Raw genomic sequence first — 24,945 nt, 5'->3', positions numbered from 1 at the left:
AGCTTCTGGAAAACAGAGGCTAGGGACATTATCCCAGCCCCATCCTGGCTAATAGCCATTGATGGACCTGTCCTCCATAAATTTATCTAGTTCTTTTTTGAACCCTGTTATAGTCTTGTCCTTCACAACATCCTCTGGCAAAGAGTTCCACAGGTTGACTCTGTGTTGTGTGAAGAAATACTTCCTTTTGTTTTAAACCTTCTACCTATTAATTTCATTTGGTGACCCCTAGTTTGCCCTAAGGGCCAGAAATTCCTCTCCCACTGCAGGAGGAGGGAGCAAATGAGTCACAAAAGGAAGGGAGCAGAGTCTCAGCTATAAACTAGTTCTTCTCCACTGCACCCCACCTTCCAAGCCTACAGTGGACCCTTGACCCCTGCTCTAGTGGATCAGGGTTCTGCAGGTTGGGAATGAGAGGAGCCAAGGGGAAAGAGACACTCCCTGCAACATGCTCCCATATGGCTTAGTGCCTTTCGCAGTAGAAATTGCTTCTGGCATTAATGCAGCTTGGAGCAGCTTTGACTTCCATAGTACATTTTCTATCCACTCCAGGTGGGCTGGGGAATAGAATTCAGGCAGTCAACAACAGCCCAGCTCCAAAAGCCAGAGGTGAAGGGGAGGCCAGTGTAGCACTGTCAAGGGGCCTCGGATCTGAGTGCATGGAGCTTAGGAATCCAGGGGATTTCCAAGCCACGTCTCCCGTTCCTCCCTACAAAGACTAAAACCACCAGCCCTGTGATGGGAGGAGTCAGAGGAGGCAACAAGTAGTCTGTCTCCCCTCCTTTTCCAGCAGGAAGGAATAATTTGACCCTAAATGACAGGTCTTTTTCCCCTAAGAACACCAGGCCTAATGCTCAGCTACAACCAATCAGCATAGCTCCCTGAAGCCAACGCAGCAATGCCAATTCACACCAGCTGAGGACACGGTCCACCATCCCTACAGGATAACTCAGCTTATATCGTGAGAGCTAAAGCTGCCTCTGGAGTGTGGGGCACAGGTCACTTGCTTGTTGAACTAGAGTAAATGGTGGCATATCTGCAAATTGAAGTTTTTAAACCATGATTTGAAGACTTCAGTACCTCAGGCCACTACAGGAGCGGGTGGACGACATGCAGGAGGTCAGACAAGATGATCACAATGGTCCCTTCTTGCCTTAAAGTCTATGACTCTTTCAGACAGGCTTCATCACATAGCCCCAGCCTGGAGCCACCTCGGTGTTGGGGGCAGGGGGGAGGGGGGCCAGACAAAGGGGCACGGCAAAGGGAAAAGAATTAGTAGGGGAAGCTAAAGTGGATGGGAACCTGGGAGGCAGTGACCATGAGATGGTCGAGTTCAGGATCCTGACACAGGGAAGAAAGGAGAGCAGCAGAATACGGACCCTGGACTTCAGAAAAGCAGACTTTGACTCCCTCAGGGAACAGATGGGCAGGATCCCCTGGGAGAATAACATGAGGGGGAAAGGAATCCAGGAGAGCTGGCTGTATTTTAAAGAATCCTTATTGAGGTTACAGGGACAAACCATCCCGATGTGTAGAAAGAATAGTAAATATGGCAGGCGATCAGCTTGGCTTAACAGTGAAATCCAACAAAGAAGCTTACAAGAAGTGGAAGATTGGACAAATGACCAGGGAAGAGTATAAAAATATCACTCAGGCATGCAGGAGTGAAATTAGGAAGGCCAAATCACACCTGGAGTTGCAGCTAGCAAGAGATGTTAAGAGTAACAAGAAGGGTTTCTTCAGGTATGTTAGCAACAAGAAGAAAGTCAAGGAAACTGTGGGCCCCTTACTGAATGAGGGAGGCAACCTAGTGAGAGAGGATGTGGAAAAAGCTAATATACTCAATGCTTTTTTTGCCTCTGTCTTCACGAACAAGGTCAGCTTCCAGACTACTGCACTGGGCAGCACAGCATGGGGAGGAGGTGACCAACCCTCTGTGGAGAAAGAAGTGGTTCAGAACTATTTAGAAAAGCTGGACGAGCACAAGTCCATGGGACTGGACGCACTGCATCTGAGAGTGCTAAAGGAGTTGGTGGATGTGATTGCAGAGCCATTGGCCATTATCTTTGAAAACTCATGGCGATCGGGGGAAGTCCCAGACGACTGGAAAAAGGCTAATGTAGTGCCCATCTTTTAAAAAGAGAAGAAGGAGGATCCTGGGAACTACAGGCTGGTCAGCCTCACCTCAGTCCCTGGAAAAATCATGGAGCAGGTCCTCAAGGAATCAATTCTGAAGCACTTCGAGGAGAGGAAAGTGATCAGGAAGAGTCAGCATGGATTCACCAAGGGCAAGTCATGCCTGACTAATCTAATTGCCTTCTATGACGAGATAACTGGCTCTGTGGATGAGGGAAAAGCGGTGGACGTGTTGTTCCTTGACTTTAGCAAAGCTTTTGACACAGTCTCCCACAGTATTCTTGTCAGAAAGTTAAAGAAGTATGGGCTGGATGAATGGACTATAAGGTGGACAGAAAGTTGGCTAGATTGTCGGGCTCAACGGGTACTGATCAATGGCTCCTTGTCTAGTTGGCAGCCGGTATCAAGTGGAGTGCCCCAAGGGTCGGCCCTGGGGCCGGTTTTGTTCAATATCTTCATAAATGATCTGGAGGATGGTGTGGATTGCACCCTCAGCAAGTTTGCAGATGACACTCAACTGGGAGGAGTGGTAGATACACTGGAGGGTAGGGATAGGATACAGAGGGCCCTAGACAAATTAGAGGATTGGGCCAAAAGAAATTTGATGAGGTTCAACAAGGACAAGTGCAGAGTCCTGCACTTAGGACGAAAGAATCCCATGCACCACTCCAGACTAGGGACCGAATGGCTCGGCAGCAGTTCTGCAGAGAAGGACCTAGGGGTTACAGTGCACGAGAAGCTGGATATGAGTCAACAGTGTGCCCTTGTTGCCAAGAAGGCCAATGGCATTTTGGGATGTATAAGTAGTGACACTGCCAGCAGATCGAGGGACATGATCGTTCCCCTCTATTTGACATTGGTGAGGCCTCATCTGGAGTACTGTGTCCCACACTACAAGAAGGATGTGGAAAAATTGGAAAGAGTCCAGCGGAGGGCAACAAAAATGATTAGGGGACTGGAACACATGACTTCTGAGGAGAGGCTGAGGGAACTGGGATTGTTTAGTCTGTGAAAGAGAAGAATGAGGGGGAATTTGATAGCTGCTTTCAACTACCTGAAAGGGGGTTCCAAAGAGGATGGATCTAGACTGTTCTCAGTGGTAGCTGATGACAGAACAAGGAGTAATGGTCTCAAGTTGCAGTGGGGGAGATTTAGGTTGGATATTAGGAAAAACTTTTTCACTAGGAGGGTGGTGAAACACTGGAATGCGTTACCTAGGGAGGTGGTGGAATCCCCTTCCTTAGAAGTTTTTAAGGTCAGGCTTGACAAAGCCCTGGCTGGGACGATTTAGTTGGGGATTGATCCTGCTTTGAGCAGGGGGTTGGATTAGATGACCTCCTGAGGTCCCTTCCAACCCTGATATTCTATGATTCTATGAAAAGTGATCCAGTGACTATGTGAGGTTTCAGTTCTAAGTCTAGAAGATTCCCCAGCTTTTTATGCCAGTGTCTTGCTTGCACTGAGTAACAGACTGGGCAGGAGCTCCAGGCACACTGGAGAAGATAAAGGCTGCTGAGATCTCTGGACTAGTCAGGTATCCACTAGCTCAGAGTCAAGAGAGTGAGTCATATTTTTAAATGCAGCAATTACGAAAAAAGCCGCAATTGTTTTTGGTCTCGGCAGAGAAAGATTGTGCTAAGTTAGGGCTATACTTATTTACATGCATCTTCTATCCCCTCTTCACACTGGACACATTTAATTCCATTATAATACCTGTATCAGAGAGAGCTTGCATCCAGTGATATCAAAGCCGTTTGCCAAAGGGGGCTACCCACATTTTGCAGATGAAGGAACTGAGGCACACAGAGTAAGTCATTTGCTCAAAGTCCCACCCAGCAAGGCAGCAGCAGAACTGAGCACAGAACAAGGTCTCCCGCCTCCTAGCCCAGTATCCCGGCACTCACTGGGAGACAGAGTGATGTTCACATAACCGCCTCACTTCCTTCGCTTAGGCTCTGTTGTCTCCCACTTGCACTTCACCCATGCAGGGAACTGGAAACTCCAAGAGGTCGCTTTTACAGACTCTTCCATTGCATGGAGGCAGCTTACCCCAGCCCTCCCACCCTCATGGAATGACCAGGCCCCACATGGGGCAGTTCCATCTGCAAAGAGCCTCTGGGTCTCCCAACCCTCTGCAGGTCTCTGTGAGCCCCTCCATTTCCCTGACTCCTCCGCAGCAAGTGTTGCTGCTTTAGATAGAAAGTAGAGGGAAGCTCAAGGGCAGCAGGAGTTTTGGATGGGAGGAGCAGGATTAAGAAACCAGCACCTCCCCATGGCAATTCACGGCGTCTTGTAATGCCATAAAAAGAGCTCTGCAGAAGCAGCAGGAAGAGTCTATTCTTTGAACTGCTAGCAAGCCTCCTGCTGCCTAACTGGCCTACTGTGTATTAATATCACGGACATTGTGCCCTGGGACATCACAGGCTAAAACCTGGAAAGTGTTTTTATTAAATAAAACATGTTAGAGAGGAGCCAGGCAGCAAAGCTCTGATCCACACCTCAGCAGTGCTGTGGTCCCACCACTCCCTTTAGGCCCATCTCAAGGGGTTTGCCAGGGAGTGGGCTTAAATACAACATCAGCAATACAGAGCGTCAAACATCTCATGTGAGTAGCTACCCTCTCCGAGATAGAATAATCATTGCCCAACACTGATCTTTCCTTCCCTGCCCAGTCAGGTCAATGGGAGTTTGCACAACCCAACAAATAATGCAGGGTCCCCTTGATTTTGAGAAGTGTTACAGTAATATTGCAAAACATTGCACCTTGCTGTCATACTACTGCTACTGTAGAATACTGGAGTACTTCTAGCATAGGTACCCATCAATGTAGCCTCTGGCTACTATTATAAGAACTTACATAGATACTGCCTCTAAATAAGGGTTGGTCTTTGAGGGCCTGATTTCACACTATTTAAGACAATGAGAGCATTGCCATTGGCTTCTGTGGGAGTAATACTCGGTCACAAACCATTCCTTTGATTAATTGTTCTTGGAAATGTAGAATTAATTAAGAATTCAGCTCAGCAATGAGAAGTAAATATATTTTTAAAATGATCAACCTGCCAGAAACAAGTTCTGAAATATATTCAGATGGAGGCATCCCAGTTTCTTCATTACAGATTTTTGCCTGTTTTCCATCTAAAACATAAAGGACATCCCAGGAGACTGGTAGGACAAACTGGTGATCAAGGCACTAAACAGTCTGGGAACTCAGGAGACCTGGGTTCATTTCCTGATTATGCCACAGAGTCTCTATGTGACCTCTAGCAAGTCATGTAATCTCTCCTTGTATCAGTTCCCCATCTGTAAAATGGAAATACTACCTCTCTACCTAATATGAGCATAACAAATGTAAACCCATAAACATCTGGGAGGTGCTCAAGTAGAATCGTGATGGAGGCTATGTAAGTGACTAGACTCACGGATAGAGGAATTCTTACATCAGAGTTACAATGGAAGATTCTACCAGCTGTTTAAAACAGATCTGCCAGTCTCCCTTCTTAACACTCTCCAAGGTATTCATTGCCAAGGCCAAGGTTTTGAAAAATGACTAGTAATTTTGGGTTCCCACCTTGAGAAACTTTAAAGTGGCCTGATGATCGCAAAGTGCTGAAAGCACCCACCCTATGAGAGTCAGGCCCTTTTAAGGCTCCCCAAAACTGAGGATCCAAAACAGGATCCAAAACAGCTGAAGTGCATTCCGAACTATGAAGAACTAAAGCCCTTTGGTCTCCTTTTCACCAGATTTTAACTGGCTTTTTATTAAAAGCAAACAATCTCTTTAAAGCTTTTTGATGTACATCGACCATGATTATTCCACCATCAGTCATGAGTAATTCAAACACACAGGTATCTATATTAATGAACTACAGTTACGAATTGAACAGAATTGACGTCTATCTTTGGTTATTGAGATCTGAACTGTTTGTCTTGCTCTCCCCCTTTAACACTCAGATCCTACTGCAAACACCACATACCTGTTAATTAAAGGTGTGTTTTAAATTTACCCGATGCCTGTTCAGAATTAGTCCCTGGGAACTGTGCACCCCTCACAAATAACCCAATTGTACTTGATGACATGCAAAATATTTGAAAACAAAAGAAAAGAGCAAGATAGTGACTATAAGCCACTGCCTAGGTTGGGACACGTGTAGGTGGGAATGTAGGTGGAAGCTGCAGCCTGGCAGCTGCTCTCAGGGGCATTGTTTATGAGGCAGGCCCAATGGCTCCAGGATCATGGGCTGGAAATGCCCATCTCACCCTGCAACAGACAGTAGCATCCTGTCTAATGTGTTAGTCCTGCTCTGGGCCAGGCACTGGCACAATTAATCCTCTTTTCTGTTATCCAGTCCTTGGGCAAGGACTGGGACTGTGCCTGACCAATGCACAGGGGGGCCAAAAGGGAGCAGGAGGAGAACAAAGATATTTTGCTTAAGGCTAGACACAACCTATCCAGTCATGTTTATGGCCTCAGATCAGTAACAAAAAAAACCCATGTGCAGTCTTGAAAATTACAACCACGAGAGATTTCCCCAGACTTTAAAGTTACAACCTCATTTATATTTTAAAAGAAAATATCAGAAAACAGGTTTTTCCTTTTTCTGTCAATGCCCAGGGGTAAGTCCATTCCCTGCCCTGTTTTAAGTAGCTGTGATGGCAGCTAAAAAAGCACAAATCCCTGAACTCAGGGAAGCAAAGGAGGAGCTGGATCCTTAAATACTTCTCTGTCTAAAACGTTTGGTAGTTTTTAATTCTACACACGTGGGGACCAATCCCCACTCCCAGTGATTTCAATGGGAGAAGGAAAAAAACTTAACTGCTTCCCTTGACTTGACGAGGTGATTTCCAGGATATTGCTTTTAATTTTTTATTGCTCTATTCACTGCACTTAAGAAAGCTCCGGTAGGAGGCAGGATCTAGGACCTGATCCCTTTCTACCTAATTGTGTCCACCTGGGCTAACACTGGCACAACCCAGTCCAAATGACTCGCACTCACTGGTATGCTGAAGTGCTCAGAGAGGATTTTTAGAGGAAGGATGGTCCAGTGGTTTGGCCACTAACCTGGGAGACCCAGGTTCAATTCTCTTCTCTTCTAGGCTTCTGTAACCCTGGGAAGTCACACCATCTTCTGTGCTTCAGTTTCCCCATTTGTAAAATAAGGATAATTGCCCTGCTTCTCAGGAGAGTTGTGAGGATATAGGCAGATAGATCCTCTGATAGTTATTCGGGCTAAGTTGAGGAGACAGCCCATTTTTGCAAACCTTCTCCTCTCATGCTGGCGTAAATCAGAAGACCCTCCTCTGAAGCTCATGAAGTCAGTGAGAGAAGCATCAGGACAAAAAGGTTCTGACAGTTCAGCATCCAAACCAAATCCCAACTCTTCGCAGCTGAGCCATCGGTAGATGGAACCTTTACTCTGTGCTCAGAAACAAGGGGACAGTCCTTCCTGGGAAGCTTAGAAGAGCAGGGAGTGAATTAGCTCCCTTCCTCACAGACTTGTGCAGGAGAACTTCCTCAGAACTCTCTCAACCTGCTTAGACAATTAACTCCTGGGTTCAGGAGCCAACCCACCACAGACAGCACTGATTCATACCGCAGCCTCTTCATGGGCTAAGGGGAGAAAACGCCATGCCCCCTAAAGGTCCCCATCCTAGTGGGGTGAAGAAGGAACTTTGGCAGGGACCCTGTGGGGTTTTCACCTTCCTCCGCAGCATAAAGTGCAGTTCACTTGCTGGGATCATCTGGGCATGTCTTACCTAATCGATTCCCTGTCTCTGCAGGGGCCATGGATGTCGATGGCACCCCAGTCTCTCCTCTTCTCTACCCGTGGCACACAGTAAATTAGTCACCTGAGGACTTTCATCCAACTAGAGTTGTTGGGCTCAGCGTAGGAGTAAGTGGGTGAAAATGTATAGCCTGTGTTATGCAGGTGGTCAGGCTGGATGATCTAATGCTCCTTTCTGGACTTAACCTCTATGAAATTGCTCTGGAATCCTGCAGCCGGATTCCACATGTAACAAACATTAACAAGTGCATGTATATACCACTATGGCATGGCAAAAGCAGGACTTGGGCATTGCTGTTGATCAGTGATTCTCAAACTTTTGTACTGGTGACCCCTTTCACACAGCAAGCCTCTGAGTGTGACCCCCCCTTATAAATTAAAAACACTTTTTTATATATTTAACACCATTATAATTCCTGGAGGCAAAGCAGGGTTTGGGGTGGAGGCTGGCAGCTTGCGACCCCCCATGTAATAACCTTGCGACCCCGTGTGGGGTCCTGACCCCCAGTTTGAGAACCCCTGCTCTAGATACAGCAGTGATAAGTATTTAACTAGAAACATCAGCCCCAGACAAACACAGTGGGTGAAATACATTTCTGGTGTAATGTCTCTGACTTCAGTGGCATTACACCAAGGAATCTGGCACCCTATATCCATTCAAATAAAAATAGTTTGAAAGAAAAGACACCTTCCCTTTGTAAATCCATGAGGATCCCAGAGTACAGTACAAACTACGTGTACTGGAGTAATTTCACCCAGCACTGGCATGAAGCTAACTCTGGGATGAAATGCAACAGCTGTTAAGCAATGCACAGCAACCCCCACAGAATGTTTCAGGGCAGGATATGAACAGAAATACTGTATGCTATTGAAGCTGTAGTGGAATTACTCCAGATGGAATTTGGCTAAGAGACCAACTCTTTCAAAAACTGCTGTGGATCTTAAATAATCAGGGGTGGCCTGTATGTCTGTGCTCCAAAGTTGGACGAATAATGCAAACCAAAATAGTTTATTTGATTAATGGCGCCTCTCACCTTTTCCACAAACTGTTCAGGAGCAAATAACTTTCTCAGCTTGCTGCGACTAGGTTTGTGAAGAATTCTCACTCACACACGCTCTGTCACTCAGCTGTGAGAATTCAAGATTTGAAATTCAAGATTCAAGCCATTTTGATTGGCTTATAAGTCACGTGGTATGAGAGTGTTCCATGATTGGATCACGACCCCTCAAATCAAATTTCAGGTATGAAGAATAACAAATTTCCACAAACATTCATTTAACATTCACTCTTTTAGTGAACAGTCCCACCAGTGAACTAATTCACTAGGACACTCATGAATGAATGCAGAAAGACCACCCCTAACGCTAGTCAAGGAGAATTTGAATGAACGATTAGGGAACATTTCACGCCACTCTTACCCAGCATGCCTTGGTATGTCTCATTCAGGAGACGAAGAAGAACTGCTGACCTGATATTGCTTGGGAAAGTAGATTTCTGCCAATTACACTGGAGAAATTGTTTAAGAACACTCATCCTTAGGAAAACAATACCCCTGTAAAGGCTGCCAAGGTCAGAGCCTGTGCGGGTCACCTTCCAGAGTTCTGGAGGCACAGATGACTTTTCTCAAGCTCTCTGAAAGTTTTGTATTCATGGATAGAGGTTATATGTCTCCTTCACTCCTTAGTGATGAATCAGCTACCTGTACCTCTACTGCCCATTTCCCGTTCACCTACATGCACTCTAACCTTCAGTACAGCTTGAGCTATTCTTGGGGTTGAGAGACTGGGTTTTGGAGAAGCTCCACTGCAATCTCTAGTGTGCCCACTGACTGTGGGAGGAGACAGGCACTGGTTGGACATCCGAGCTCTTACCATGTGGAGCTGGGGTTGAGAGCCACCATGCTCTGATAGCAGGAGAAGTGTTGTTCCCAGTACAGAAGCTTGACAAAGCCTCTGTTTTGTGCTTCTCACATCCCCATCACTCACGAGGCAGTGTCTTATTATTAGCTTCACCCCCGATTTTATGTATTAATTTCCAAAGCAGAGTCATTCACACACATAACACATCCGCCCCCATGCCAGAATGCTTAGACAGACATAAAGCCATACAGCAGCCAGCTGTGTGGGGTGGGCACAGCTTGCATTAGCTTATGTTGAAGCTAAGCCTTAATTCTACAAAGCTGAAGATACTGGATGTGCACACAGGTCTGCTGACTGTCTGCAGATCTCAGAGCAGGCCAGATGATGTCAAGGCAAATCCTCCGCTTCCTGCAGTGCAAATTTCACTGCACAGCTCCACTTGTGGCAGAGGTTTCCAGAACCCTGTTTAAATACTCAGTGACCCACACCATACACAAACCTGCCAGTGCCATTGCTACGGTACCAGTGGACCACAGAGCCAGCTTAACCTCCCCTGCTTGGAAGGCTGCCCCTCCTGTTCAGTGCAGTGTGATGGGTGGTCACAGAAGCCTCATGGACAGTAACAAGGAGGAATTCACCTCATTCAAGTGGTGGGTCACAGACAGGCAGGAGAGGAGGGATATCATGGGTACAGAGAGATTTGGCAGGGGGCGTTCATAGTGAAAGAACTAGATGGACCCCCCGCACATTACTTTGCATAGGGCCTTGTGAATCCTAAAGACCAGACCTTTTCAAACACAGAGTCAGTGTTCAGCCTACAGACACCCCCATACTTGGATTTTCCTTTAAGCATGTGTCATTGGTTCAGGCTGCCTTGTTCCAGCTCTCAAGCATGGAACAAGCACCTCAGCTACTCTCTGACTTGAGCTTAATCAGGACTGACTTTGTCCGAAGCACATTCATGTTTGAGCTGAAAGCCCAGCATCACAACAGATCATTCAAAAGGTTATTCCATAGGAGATTATACCAGGTGATGTTTTCCAAGCCTGCCACATCCCAAAAAGGCCAGATCGCATAACCCTGGGGCTGGGCCTTCCATCGGGTCACATGTACTGTAACCAAGAGGCTGCGATTCCACAAGCAGAGGGTGTTCCACATTGTGGCGTACATTGCGCACAAGGGAAAGGCACAGCATTATTTTATTTTGGAAGCATCCCCAATCCTTCCCAAGGTGCTGCACCTGACCACTGAAGAGAGAGAATTCCTCTAGCCGCTTTCCCTGCCAATGCAAGATTAGTCCCTACGGCACATTTACTGATTGTCTGTCTAATCTAGCTTTAAAAACGTGCCAAGCAATGTAGAATCATAGAAGTTATTCTTGGATTCTGTTTTTCAGATTCGGTGCTGGTCAAATTTGTCTCATTGAGGTAAGGACAAAGGAACCAATTCTCTAGAAATCAGCCAGCAGTGTGGAGATCCATTCAGGCCTGTGCCATTAACAGGCTAAGGGGTGTATCCCACATCTTCAAAGACAGAAGACAGAAATTCTTCCAAGATTTCCCTGTAAACCCTTGGACTGCTGTAGATCACACATACCGTATGTACCAATGGATCCCAGAGCAGGTAAGTCTATTTTGCCCTTCTTTAGCACCTTCCATCTGAGGGTAGTAAAGAGCTTTACAAAAGGTTAAGCCTCACAACCCCTCTCCTGGTCACTGAGTATTATTAGCCACGATATACAGCTGGAGAAAGAGTGACTTTCTCCAGTCACAAAGAATGCCCTGCTCCAGGTGACAATGAATTTATGACAGAGTCAAGTACAGAACCCAGATCTCCCACCTCCCAACATTGCACTTTGACAGGTAGATAATGCTTCCTCTCCAGAGACTACTGATCCTTCAGTTACACTGGGACACACACAATGACTTTGAAGGGGTTACTCCAGGTTTGCACTAGTGTAAGTGAGAAAAGAATATGGCCACAGATTATACTGAGCCCTTCCTCTCTCTACAACTCATTAAAGACTGTGGATGGAGGGTACCCGATTCCCTCCTCATTGACACCAGTGTAAATCACTAAAGTCAGTGGAGTTACAACACTGGAAAAAGCGATATAATCAAGCAGGTGGTGGAAATCAAGTCTTGGGAATCAGTGCTTAGTGAAGGGTTTTCTCTGTGTGAAGAGACAGCATGGAGCCAGCTGTCAGTATCCAGCCTGTTATCATTCCATCTGTTGGGAGAGCCAGTCCAAACCCTGACAGTGCCTGCAAAGTGTCCCCCCTGTGCTGCTTCTGTGTCTAATGCAACATCTGGTTCTTTGCAGAGCTCTAATACCTCCATTATCGGCTCCTGCATTCTCTCATCCTGCACCCCCAGGGTTTGGCACCTTCCTTGCAATCTCTTCACTAACATAACAGCGGAGATTGAATTCTCAGAATGAGCCAGTGGATAAATAGGGGCTTCAACACCCTGCCCGCCCACCCACCCCTTGCCATCACTGCACTCTGTTTCTTTGCAGACAAGACATTGCGCTGGGCAACAGTGATACTAGTGCTGTGGGGAGTGAGTGCCTGGCTATGAAATCACGTGTGATGTGATGGGTGGAAGTAAGAGACTTATTAATATGGAGTCCCCAAGTCTTCAGAATGCAGCTCTTATCTCCTTCACAAGCTCTGGAGTGCTGATAACTTTGCAAGAGATTTCTTTCTCCCTCAACAAATCTATAAATACTTCACCAGGTTTCCCATCCCCCAAATGTGCAGGGGGCATAAATGTCTGTCAAATTATAGCAACGTTAAAGCAGCTCTGAGTAGAAAGGAGAGCTACAAGGTACCAAGTGCAAGGAAGGGGAGGTACTCATTGCCAGTAAAGCCAGCACTTGTGCAATCACAGAAACCAGACCCACAGCTGTGAAAGAGGAGAGGGGAAGCTCTTGCACTTTTCACTGCCCAGAGTCAGTTGGCAACCTGCAGAACCTCTCCTGCTTCTAAGCTCCTTAACAATAGATGCATAAACACAGGCAACCTGTCCCTCCAAAGTGGCAAAGATTTAAATCAACAGTTAGCATGTTTGGAAGAAGCACCACAAATGAGATTAACTCATGTGCCTCACTGGGGCTTGGTTGGGACCCTATCATATCAGATTGATGGTCCCTTGAGCTGACCTTGGAATTCCCCACTGGATCATCATCTGCCTCTCTCTTATTGACACATCCTTCCATTGCTGCATGCGGTATCCTAATAGGAGCAACTGTCTGGTTTTATTACATTCTGGTGCTAATGCCAAGCACAGGATGGCCACGATTGACATGAATACACTGCAGGGGGCAAATATACTGCATTTGTAAAGGGACTCCAAAGAAATGAAGCATTAAGCATTAACTAGGGTCAAGGTCAGAAAAGGGCCACTAGAATGGCACCTTGTTAGTGCCTGGCACGCACCTGCTCCCTCCTAAATGTTCTCAACATCCTAAGCACTTGGTCTTTTGACCAAAAAAACAACAATACATTTTAGTGCTGTCAGCACTGCAGAGCCCATGCATTTGTGCAGAGCAAAGCTGCATTCTATTCTGCCTCATGCATCACCAGCAAAATTGGCCACCTAAATGAGGATTCCAGAATATTTCCTACTGCCTGTCATAGACGAGGCAGAGAAAAGGCAGCTTTGATTTGGAGGCACTAGGATGAGCTTTCAATGTTGCTAGCTAGGAAAATCTTGTTCTGACTTACAAGCTAAGCCATTTAATAGAGAAAGGGAATGAGATGTGCTTAGACACTATGGTGATGGACATGAATGCCTAGAGAGAGGAACTGAGATGTCATTACATAAAACATCTCTTAAAATGGCTTAAAGCAGAGTCGACTCTACTGACAGATGCTCAGTAGCCTTGCTATATCCCAGTATCACGAGGGGCGTGGCAGAGAAGATAACCTGCACCAAAAAGGTGATAATATTACAGATCAGGAAAGAGATTTTCACAGGCACAAAGGACAGTTCGGCACTGAAAAGCAATAGGAGTTGGGCATCTGACTCCCCTTTCCATCTTTGAAAATCTTCTCCATAGTCTCATGTTGTATAAAAGCTGCACCCTTCCTACTGTACAATCACACAAGGGACCAGACTGGAACATGGTTATACAGGCCCTCTGTGCAGCCATCATTCATTTAGCTCTGTGGGTTGAATCTCAAGTTCCAACAAGCCAGTTCCCGGAGTTACCTTTCACTTACGCTCATCTGTGGGAAGAGATATGCACGGAAATGGGTTCTTTGATGTTCTCAAAGGAGGAAAAGGATTTGGCACCTTTATTTCTGAGTGACATTCATCTGCAAGTAAAATGATTTAACAGCTTGTTAGAGTGCCAATTACAACCAACAATGATTTGATTGACCTGTAACTGCCTTGGCACTAACATGTCTTTAAAAATGAGAGAGAGAGAGAGAAATGCATGATGTGGGAAAGAGGAGAGCTCTGATATGATGGTCCCAAGAGCAGTCTGAGTAATTCTGTGGCTTAGCTAATAAGTTACTGATAAGAAACAAACACAAATGTCAGTAGTTTCAAACTAAAATGATGCTGATCTCCAGAAAGACAGCATTCTGGTTTCTGTATTCTGAAAGCATTCTGATGCGATATTATTTACTTTATTGCACCACATACTATGGTATAATGCAAAACAATGTGTACTATTATACAGTGTATACTATTGTATAATGCAAAACACCTGCACAGCAGAGCCCTGCCTGTTTATAACACTGAAAATACTTACATGTATATTTTTCTGTGTGCTTACCAGTAATACTTTTATAAAACACACTATCCCGCCCCCAAAAACAAACTTGTTTCATCCTAGTAAAATGAAGATTTCACTTCTATAGACATGTGTAATCTGGAGGGTTTACGTTTTGAGATTATTTGGATCTAGCAATCAAGAAGTAGAAGGGTTTATCTAAAAATTGGTCTTTATAAAAAGAATTCCACTTTTAGGTCGGTGTAGGGGGGAGAAAAGGGGACTGCCATTCCTTGGGCAAAGGGATTGGGAGTGGGAGAGGGAAATGGGAGATGGGGAAACCGAGAACCAGTAGATGAAGGGGGGAGACTGAGATGAGATGAGGAGCTGTGGGAAAGGGGGAGACTGGGACCGGCTGGGCAAGGGGGTTGGGATTGAGAAAAGTGGGAAGGAGGAGTGGAGACGGCTCTGACAAGGAGCTAAAAAGTGGGGCGGGGGCTGGGGACTGGGACTTGCTGGGCAAAGAGACTGAGGCCTTGTCTACACTGGCACTTTACAACACCGCAACTTTCTCACTCAGGAGTGTGAAAAAACACCCCCTTGAGCGTTGCAAGTTTCAGCGCTATAAAGTGCCAGTGTAGACAGTGCACCAGCGCTGAGAGCCTTGCTCCCAGTGCAGGTAGCTACTCCCCTCATGGAGGTGGGTTTTTTACAACACTGGGAGAGCTCTTTCCCAGTGCTGGTGCTGGGACTACACAGCCACATTAAAGCGCTGCTGCAGCAGCGTTTTAACGTTGCTAGTGAAGACATGCCCTGAGTCAAGGAGCCGGGATGGAACAATGATGACACAGATTGGATGAAGAACCTGCAGAGGGAGATTGGGACTGGGAGCCAGTGGGCCTGGAGACCTTGAGCAGAGGGGACATTGGTGGAGACTAGGGTGAAAGAGATAGATTAGATAAGGAGTCAGAGGGAGGGGAACTGGGTAAGGAAAATTGGAACAAAGATATAGTGGGGAGAACTAAGGATAGACAGGCGGGGACTGGGAGTGCAGGGGAGACTCAAACTGGGTGCCCAGAGGCATAAGACTAGGCCTTGTTGGGCAAGGAGATTGAGACAAGAAGTCTGAGGAGGGGAGACTGGAACTGGCTAGGATGGGGTGGGAAAGAGACAGGACTGACACAGGGACCAGCTAGAGGGGGAAACTTAGGGAAAATGAGCATAAGAGTGCATGCCCATCAGAGCACACACACACACCAGCCTAGAATGGAACTCAACATTCCTGAGTCTCATCATTCCTGTTATCACCAAATAGCAGTGAAAACCATAGTGTGTGTCTCATGCCCTTTTAGTGCTGGTCTACATAGATACCCTGGCTACTGCTGCTCTCTGTCACTCTGTTAGCTCAAGTGGCAGAGGTCTGTGTGGCGGATCTAAAGGTGCCAACCCTACTGATGATCTGCATGTGTGCTATTATGATGCTAAGTGATGGAATTTCTGTGTTTTTAAAAAAACAAACTTAAAAACTAGGAAATGACACACACAAAACTATTTTAAAAGAATGGTTTCAGAGTAACAGCCGTGTTAGTCTGTATTCGCAAAAAGAAAAGGAGGACTTGTGGCACCTTAGAGACTAACCAATTTATTTGAGCATGAGCTTTCGTGAGCTACAGCTCACTTCATCGGATGCAAGTGAGCTGTAGCTCACGAAAGCTCATGCTCAAATAAATTGGTTAGTCTCTAAGGTGCCACAAGTACTCCTTTTCTTTTTTTAAAAGAATGTTATTAAGGTTGCAAAATCAAGCACTCAAATGACAGGAAATGCCCAAATTAAGATTGCCTGTACAACCTTAACGCAACCCCCTTGTATATATGCATTGTGATATAGTAATTACAAGAGCATATGCTATTTTTCCCACATGACTCCTGCCTCACTCCGTGCACAGGATCAATCCACTATAGGAATGAATGATGACTGTGTAATGAAACAAGAGTACTTGTGGCACCTTAGAGACTAACAAATTTATTTGAGCATAAGCTTTCGTGAGCTACAGCTCACTTTATTTGAGCATAAGCTTTTGTGAGCTACAGCTCACTTCATTGGAGAAGTGAGCTGTAGCTCACGAAAGCTTATGCTCAAATAAATTTGTTAGTCTCTAAGGTGCCACAAGTCCTCCTGTTCTTTTTGTGGATACAGATTAACACGGCTGCTACTCTGAAACCTGTGTAATGAAGGAGACTGTTGTCAGTAAGACCCGTGCCCCATTTGCTGCAGAAGTTGGAAGGTGTGTGATGAATTAGGCAGGAGACTGCAGGAAGAGAAAGGATGGTCTCACCATTAAGCAGCAGAATGCTGCTCTGAAATGCTAGCATTTCCTATTTAAGGCTTGAATTTGCAGCCTCCGTAACATTCTTTCAACATACATTGGTGTTTTGTTGTTGTATAATATACATAATCACGGCAGTATTCTATGGCTCCACCTGAGGTACTCATATCCCTGGGGGTACACAGAGGTCTTCCAGGGGGTACATCAACTCATCTAGATATTTGTCTAGTTTTACAACCAGCGAAGTCAGTACAAACTAAAATTTCGTACAATGACTTGTTTATACTGCCCTATATACTATACACTGAAATGTAAGTACAATATATATATTACATTCCAGTTGATTTATTTTATAATTATATGGTACAAATGAGAAAGTAAGCAATTTTTCAGTAATAGTGTGTGTAGTAATAGCGTAGTATAATAATAGTGAAGCCTTTCAAATTACTTAAATACTTTTGTATTTTTAGGTCTGGTTTTGTAAGCAAACAGATAGTTTTTATGTGAGGTGAAACTTAGAGGTATGCAAGACAAATCAGACTCTTAAAGGGGGTAAAGTACTCTGGAAGGGTTGAGAGCCACTGTTCTATGGTAATAGTCCAAATCTTGCTCTGTCATTATGGTAATAAGCTGCAGCGTTTGATTCATAGAGGCACTACTTTCTTTAAATGGTGCTTGTTCTAGTACCTGAACACTCCTCATAAACAAATGCACTTATCACCACAACACCCTTTTAAAGCAGGGAGCTACTATCCCATTTTGTAGATGGAGAGAACTAAGGCACAGACAAATTAAGTGATTTGTACAAGGGCACACACAGAGGCAGAGGCAGGAATAGAACCCCTGAATCTAGACTAGCCAACTATAAGACTGGGCTTCCTCTCTTGGAACCTGAGCCAAAACTCCCTGAAGTCAGGAAGAGCCTTTCCAATTACTTCAACAGGATTTGAATTAGGCCCTTGTGTGACAGATGTTGCAACCCCATGCAATATCTCTGGGACCATGCTGCTTTAAGTGTATAATGTACCACTGGGGGACAGGGATTGTTATCACAGCTCCTCCACGAACAACAAAAAGTGGGGGGATGATACAGGTGAATCAGTTAGGTTATAAACACCTCCAGAAGGGTATCGTTTCCTTGGGTGGGAGTGTTGCATAGTTTGGTTCAACTGGGTTTTCCAGAGACCAACAGACAAAGAAAGGGCTTTTGATATAAAAAGGCCAGGTTTAAACTGATGCAGGGCCTGCTTTCTGATCCAGCAAACAGGGCCTTCTGTCCAAGGGGGCGGAGCAGAACCATTGCAGAAGTGTTGGAAAGATTTTGGATTACTAGGGCCCCATAAGACTCATGGGTGACTCCTGGTATGTGTTTAAATCCATTTATTGTTTTTATATGTTTTCTCTGTAATGCTTTTACCTGAAGAATGTGCTTGCTTAGAAAGAGCTGGGTGGTAACTTGTGCCTGTTGGTAAAAACAGTATCATACTCAAAGAGAAAGCAACACACAGGGCTGGTCTTTAAGCAGACTGGCTTGCTGGGGATATTTCAATGGATGGCAGGGAGCTGTGTGGTCTTAAAAATCCCCCATCAGAAGGGAGTGGGTCAAGAGTCCCTGTCCAGAGACCAGTGACAGCAGAAATCTGAGATATGACTGGGCACTCCTGGGCTAGATAGGGGGAGGAGGTGGAATACAGATGCAGTTTCCCTGAAGCTGTGACACCCTGAACAATTCCTACTAAATGCCCTAGAGCAGTGCTTCTCAAGCTATCTGATGTGGGGGACTGGCAATTTTTTTTTTCCAATGTGCACACAGACCGGCATCCGATGGCTCAAGGACCGGCACCGGTCCGCGGACCACCACTTTGAGTAGCACTGCCCTAGAGTACTACTCCCATGGAATTCAATGGGAAGTTTTGCCTAAGTAAGGATGGCAGGACGGGGGTCAGTGAAACCATTTCACAATTAGCAATGTAGCACCAGTTTTAACCCAAGCATAATCAGTTTGAAAATAAGAAAAGAGACTCCAGTGTTTGAACCACCTGTGTTTAACCTGTGTCTTTGACTGTCCATTTTTACTGACAGACAAAACTTTTTCTACCTCTCACTTTAAACAGAAGTTTCACCCAATTTGCATTCTGAGAGACATTGAAACAATGTGCAGCTTCCATTCCACTTCACTAAGAGTAGCAAGCAATTCACAGGATCAGAGTTCACTATGGTGGGTGGTCTCAGAACCTGGGCAGGAATAAAATGATGCAGAGAGGTAGCACTCAGAGCCATTTTACAGCAGCAGGTAATGAGCATACCATTGCTGATTCAGAACAGGGATGACAATAACTGCCTGATGAACTGACACAGGCAGTGGGTATCGCTGTACATGTTGCAAATGGTTTTTCATCTTAGCAAAACAATTAGTAAAAAGATAAGCAGGGAAAGATCCACTAGTGGATAAGCACAGATCCACTAGTGCCCCATAGAGTCCTTCACAAATCAATAAGTCTATTCAAACCCAATCATGGGCCTTGTGTTTCTCATCCCCTAGTTGGGCCCAGACAACCAGGTTTAGTGTGTACTACTGGGAGCAGTTTTATTGATTCCACAGTAGAAAGAACTACGCCTGATAGTATCTGGGGGATTGGGCCCACATTCAGGAATGAAAACAACTGTGTTCCTTAAGAGTTCCTGATGCTCGTATATTTCACCTGACATTTTTTGTGGCTCAGTTCACTCTAAAAAGCAGCATGCTACACCCACTTTGCAAGCAGTTCCTGATCACAGAGAGAGCAGATATCCCCAATATCCTTTACTTGAACACAAATAAAAACCTATCGTTTGCCTATTATTTTATCTTAAACAAATTGTACTGGATCAATGCTTCCTCCAAGTTAGAAATTATTAATCTATTTATCTAGCCACTGAAAAAGCTTTCAAAGTTTCACATAAATCTTGATTTAGGAAACATACATTGAATCTGCACTGATGTGCAATCAACCATGAATGCAAATAAACTCTGGTAACTAATACATAGGTATGCTTCACAGTGTAACAGCAATTTCTAATAGAAAGTGTATTGGTTAAATCACTTTTTAAGTGCTTCTAGAATTAGCCCATTCACTAGTCACCATACTTAGGGCATTGGAGTTGATTTTGGTAGAGGTCATTCAGTTTCTTTCCCTCTTGCAAAGGACTAGAAGCTGGGATCAATGGAACATTAATCCGTATTAACTCATTTTACTGTTGGAGGAGTCATAGATTTGCCATTGAATTAACCATATTAGGTGTAAAACGGGTTCTTTAATGACAATCTATGATGAAAGCATCTGTTGTGCCACTGTGACAGGAACTGCCCTCATGCCATTGTAAATCAGGAGTACCTCCAGTGAAGCAAGTGGAATTACACCAACGTAAGTCAGGTCAGAATCAGGCCCAATAGTAGTGACTCAACATACTGAGGCATCCAGCCCACAGGTTCACATCCCCAGCTGTCTAATGCAACAGCAATGAGTTTCCAGATCTCTGTCTTGTAGGTGCAAGAGCTACTCTCAACAGTGAAACTGATTATCCCACAGAGGCAGGAAACAAGATCTGGGGCCTGATTCTCCATTGCCCTAGAACTTGTGTAGTCATTACAAAATATCAGAGGGGTCGCCGTGTTAGTCTGTATCCACAAAAACAACGAGGAATCCGGTGGCACCTTAAAGGCTAATAGATTTATTTGGGCATAAGCTTTCGTGGGTAAAAAAACCCCATGGGTTGAACCCAAATAAATCTGTTAGTCTTTAACTCCTCCTTGTCATTACAAAGTGTTCCCCTAGCACTTTGGAGACAATGCAGTTACAAGGCAACAGAGAATACTGTCCTAACAGCATGGAATCTGTACCTGCCTTTGATTAGGAGCAGTCAGTATTGCACTGAGTAATTTGCAATGGAGGAAGTAAAGTCCTTTGGCTGAAGGATACCTAGCCCTTGGAAGCACTTTGATAATACTTGCTATTTGTTGCAATCTGCTGCATTTCAGAGGCCAAAGATATTGTCATCCATAAAAGGGAGAACTAAGTTGCCCCCAAGAAGGATGCTTCAGCACCAAAATCAGGGAAAATTTGCCCCTTCAGTTCAAACACTGAATCATAGAATCATAGAATATCAGGGTTGGAAGGGACCTCAGGAGGTCATCTAGTCCAAGCCCTTGCTCAAAGCAGGACCGATCCCCAATTAAATCATCCCAGGGCTTTGTCAAGCCTGACCTTAAAAACCTCGAAGGAAGGAGATTCCACCACCTCCCTAGGTAACGCATTCCAGTGTTTCACCACCCTCCTAGTGAAAAAGTTTTTCCTAATATCCAACCTAAATCTCCCCCACTGCAACTTGAGACCATTACTCCTTGTTCTGTCATCTGCTGCCACTGAGAACAGTCTAGAGCCATCCTCTTTGGAACCCCCTTTCAGGTAGTTGAAAGCAGCTATCAAATCCCCCCTCATTCTTCTCTTCTGTAGACTAAACATCCCCAGTTCCCTCAGCCTCTCCTCATAAGTCATGTGCTCCAACCCCCTAATAATTTTTGTTGCCCTCCGCTGGACTCTTTCCAATTTTTCCACATCCTTCTTGTAGTGTGGGGCCCAAAACTGGACACAGTACTCCAGATGAGGCCTCACCAGTGTCAAATAGAGGGGAATGATCACGTCCCTTGATCTGCTGGCAATGCCACTACTTATACATACCAAAATGCCATTGGCCTTCTTGGCAACAAGGGCACACTGTTGACTCATATCCAGCTTCTCGTCCACTGTAAGCCCTAGGTCCTTTTCCGCAGAACTGCTGCCTAGCCATTCAGTCCCTAGTCTGTAGCGGTGCATTGGATTCTTCCGTCCTAAGTGCAGGACTCTGCACTTGTCCTTGATGAACCTCATCAGATTTCTTTTAGCCCAATCCTCCCATTTGTCTAGGTCCCTCTGTATCCTATCCCTACCCTCCAGCGTATCTACCTCTCTTCCCAGTTTAGTGTCATCTGCAAACTTGCTGAGCCACGGTCAGTATTCTCAGGGAAGTCTACACAGTTCCTTTCAGTGGCAGTCATCTTCATAGGGATATTCTCAAGGGATCTAGAAGCAGGGAAAGGGAGAAAACAGTGGGGGAAGATAGAATACAGTATTGTCTCCCCTTCTCTTCATCCCCTTCACTAACATCCATTGTACAACCAATGCTGCTGTCCCATCTGTGGCAGGCCCAGTATGGACTGTGGGGAGAAAGTGTATATTGTGTGCCAGGCTACTAGCATAAGGTTAGAAGGGAACACAAAGCAGCAGCTGATCATCTTAACTGGAATTTAAAACCAAGAGTGCCTTGCACCTGAGGACAATATCCAGCCAGCGCTATCATCTCTGCACAAACACAAGGCTACATCAGGCAAGGACTTAATTATTAATACTAACAAACCACACACATGCATGTGACTAAGAGACCTACTGCATGTTACAGACTTGGCCTGATCATTTGGTCTGGGTGTGTCTAACTTGCCTGCATGTTTTATTCCTGTGTGTGATACTGTGAATGGCCATATATTGCAGCACCTCAGAAATAAAAACTTACCTCATAATGTGTTGCTCTATTTTAAGCATCCAGTGTTGGCTAATTTAGCAATTCTAACCAAATAGGAACATCTCACCTTGTATGAGAGGCACATTGGCTACTATTACAAACATCTCTGTACTGGAGTTTGACAGTCTGGTTCTATGCTGAAAAATTAGCCCTAAAGAAAGAAGGGGAGAATGAATTCACAGTATGAGTGAAACGTGCAAACTCTAGGCTACTTTTGGATGGAGTCCGCTCAGATGGCCAGTGCACTAAGAACCAAACAAACCCTTTAAGATGCTATATGCAAGAGAACAGTTCTCTAGAATAACCTAAGAGGACACAGAGGTTTGGTTCGGTTTTACGTCCAGGCAGAGGCAGATAAGACAAAGATCTGTAGACAAGGCCACATAATTATTGTTTTTCAAGCCGACCCCTCACATTCTACTTTGTTTGTGAGACATCTTTTTAAACCCTTTTCAATCAGTGCATGAAGGAGATTATACATGCAAGGACTAAATATGATGATGTGACTATTGGAAACCCTTACGTGCTGGGTCAGCAGTGCATTTGGGACTTCAATGCATGGATTTAATTGACAGTGCAGTCTTTCAGATTAAAAAAAAACCCTATTATTGTGTGTTAATTCAAGAAATATAAATTAATCTGATCACTGGCAGGTGTGGACCCTTTAAATGTGTGAACTGATTTTTAAATCTCTAAAACATAGTTTCAGGAGCTTTTTATTGGTAAGAAATCAACACTTCGCCTCCCCTGTAACTATCTCCCTGACCCCATCCTAGGAGATAATGCTGGGCTGGACAATTTGCAGTGTGCATTTTGTGATATGTATTTGTATGGAGAGCTTCCACTGAATTTTTATGTAGTGTATAAGCCTGTTGTAATTAAAATCAAAGCAATAAACCTTGGACATTGCTTGCACTATGTACTTCCTTACTGACTGCAGTACTTTACATATTGCACCGAGGAACACTTGCCTGTACAGTAGCCATCTGTTCACCCCAAAATACCCAAACACTGTGACAGAGAGCATTAAAGAAATTGGATCTACTGCTTACAAGTTAATTCTCTCATTAACCCACAATGAAAGATTGCCACTTAAGTGAAAGTGAGAACAGTTTTGTAGCAAAACCAGGCTGGCTAACCCCATTCAAATTAGTTCCACAAACAGGATCTATATATGCAACAAAAAAAAGTCTTAACCATTCTTTGAAGGACTAGGATTCTGCTTAATGAATGGCGCTATCCCTTGTACATACAAATGCCTGGCAAGTAGTGCTGCAGTAAGTAGCCCTATGGAGCAGCAGCAACATCCTTACTCCACTCTTGGAGGGTGGGAGAATAACGATCTAGGGATCAACAGCAAACAGCGAAGCTAGAACATGAACAAAACAGACCCCAGGGGTGGAAGTGGAGAGGCAGGAGCAGTTTAACATGCTACAGGCACCAACTAACCACAGCTGTGTATCGGATGGAGGGCAGGTTCCCAGTTACGCTGGACTGTGGAGTGGCCCTTAACGCAGGTGGAAGCTGATGATACATTTGACAATATAGTCAAAAATAAGATGGAGGGAGGGGAAAGTTTTGCTTAAACTCCGCGGAGTAGGAGAGCGGGTTTGCATTGGGGCTGCTCAGCAACAACTGTGTCCTCTAGCTCCAGCGACAGGGAAACTAACCAGAAAAGTTCCCTCCGCGCGGGGGCTCTTGGCTGGGAGGGGCACAGCAGGCGGTGGGGGAGAGGGGGGGTTCTGGACTGGCAGGAGGCAACGCGCGGGGGGTGGGGGCTGCACGGCTGGTGGAGGGGCTCTGGGCTGGCGGGGTCTCAGTACCTGAAGTCGCTGTAGGGGTGGATGATCCAGAACCCGGCAGACTTGACCCGCTGCTGCTCCCGCTCCACCGCCTTCTGGCTGCCGAACATCCTCAGGGAGAACTTGTTGACCCCCGGCTGGAGCATGGCCCCGAACTGGCGCTGCATGAAGCCTGCCTGGCCCAGCCGCAGCTCCTCGTCCGGGGTGATCTGGTCGCCCCCCGCCCCGCCTTCCACTTTGATGGAGGCGGAGGCGGGCAGGGCCTGCGGCTCCGGCGGGGGGGACCGGGCGGGGGCCGGCGGGAGCTCGGGCTCCCCCCCGCCCGGGGGGCTCCGCTCCTCGCCGGGGGAGGCCGCCTCCCCCTCGCCCCCGATGAGCCGCCTGCCCTCGGCCGCGTCGTGCAGGTGCCGGCTGGCCAGCGAGGACAGGCTGCCGCGGAAGCGCCGGCAGTCCCCGTTGGTGCTGCTCTTGGCGCCCGGCTCCGGGCCGACGTCTCCCCGGGTGCCCCCAGCCGCGGGCAGTGGCTTGAGGCGGATGCTCCGCCTGCGGGTGTCCTTGTCGCCGTCTCCCTCCTCATCCATGATCGACGCCTTGGCCCCGCCGGGCTGGGGCAGGCTGTAGAACCGCTTGCGCATGGCGGGGGGCAGTTTATCCATGGCTGCTGCTCCGCCCCGGGGCCCCGGCCTCCCGCACCCCAGCTCACCGGGCAGGGGG

The 24,945-nt window shown here is 46.0% G+C and overlaps 1 protein-coding gene across 1 annotated transcript in view; it reads right to left on the bottom strand.

Moving 5' to 3' along the window:
• The window catches only part of HCN4 (hyperpolarization activated cyclic nucleotide gated potassium channel 4), a 183,289-nt gene that overhangs the window by 158,022 nt on the left and 322 nt on the right, over positions 1-24,945 (bottom strand). Inside the window, 1 exon segment of the mRNA XM_074965866.1 lies at positions 24,253-24,944. Coding sequence (XP_074821967.1) covers positions 24,253-24,944 — 692 coding nt within the window.

The sequence above is a fragment of the Natator depressus genome, chromosome 10 (assembly GCF_965152275.1).
Source record: "Natator depressus isolate rNatDep1 chromosome 10, rNatDep2.hap1, whole genome shotgun sequence".
NCBI lineage: Eukaryota > Metazoa > Chordata > Testudines > Cheloniidae > Natator > Natator depressus.
Note: the sequence above shows the minus strand (reverse complement) of the source record. Positions and strands in the feature narration are given on the sequence as shown.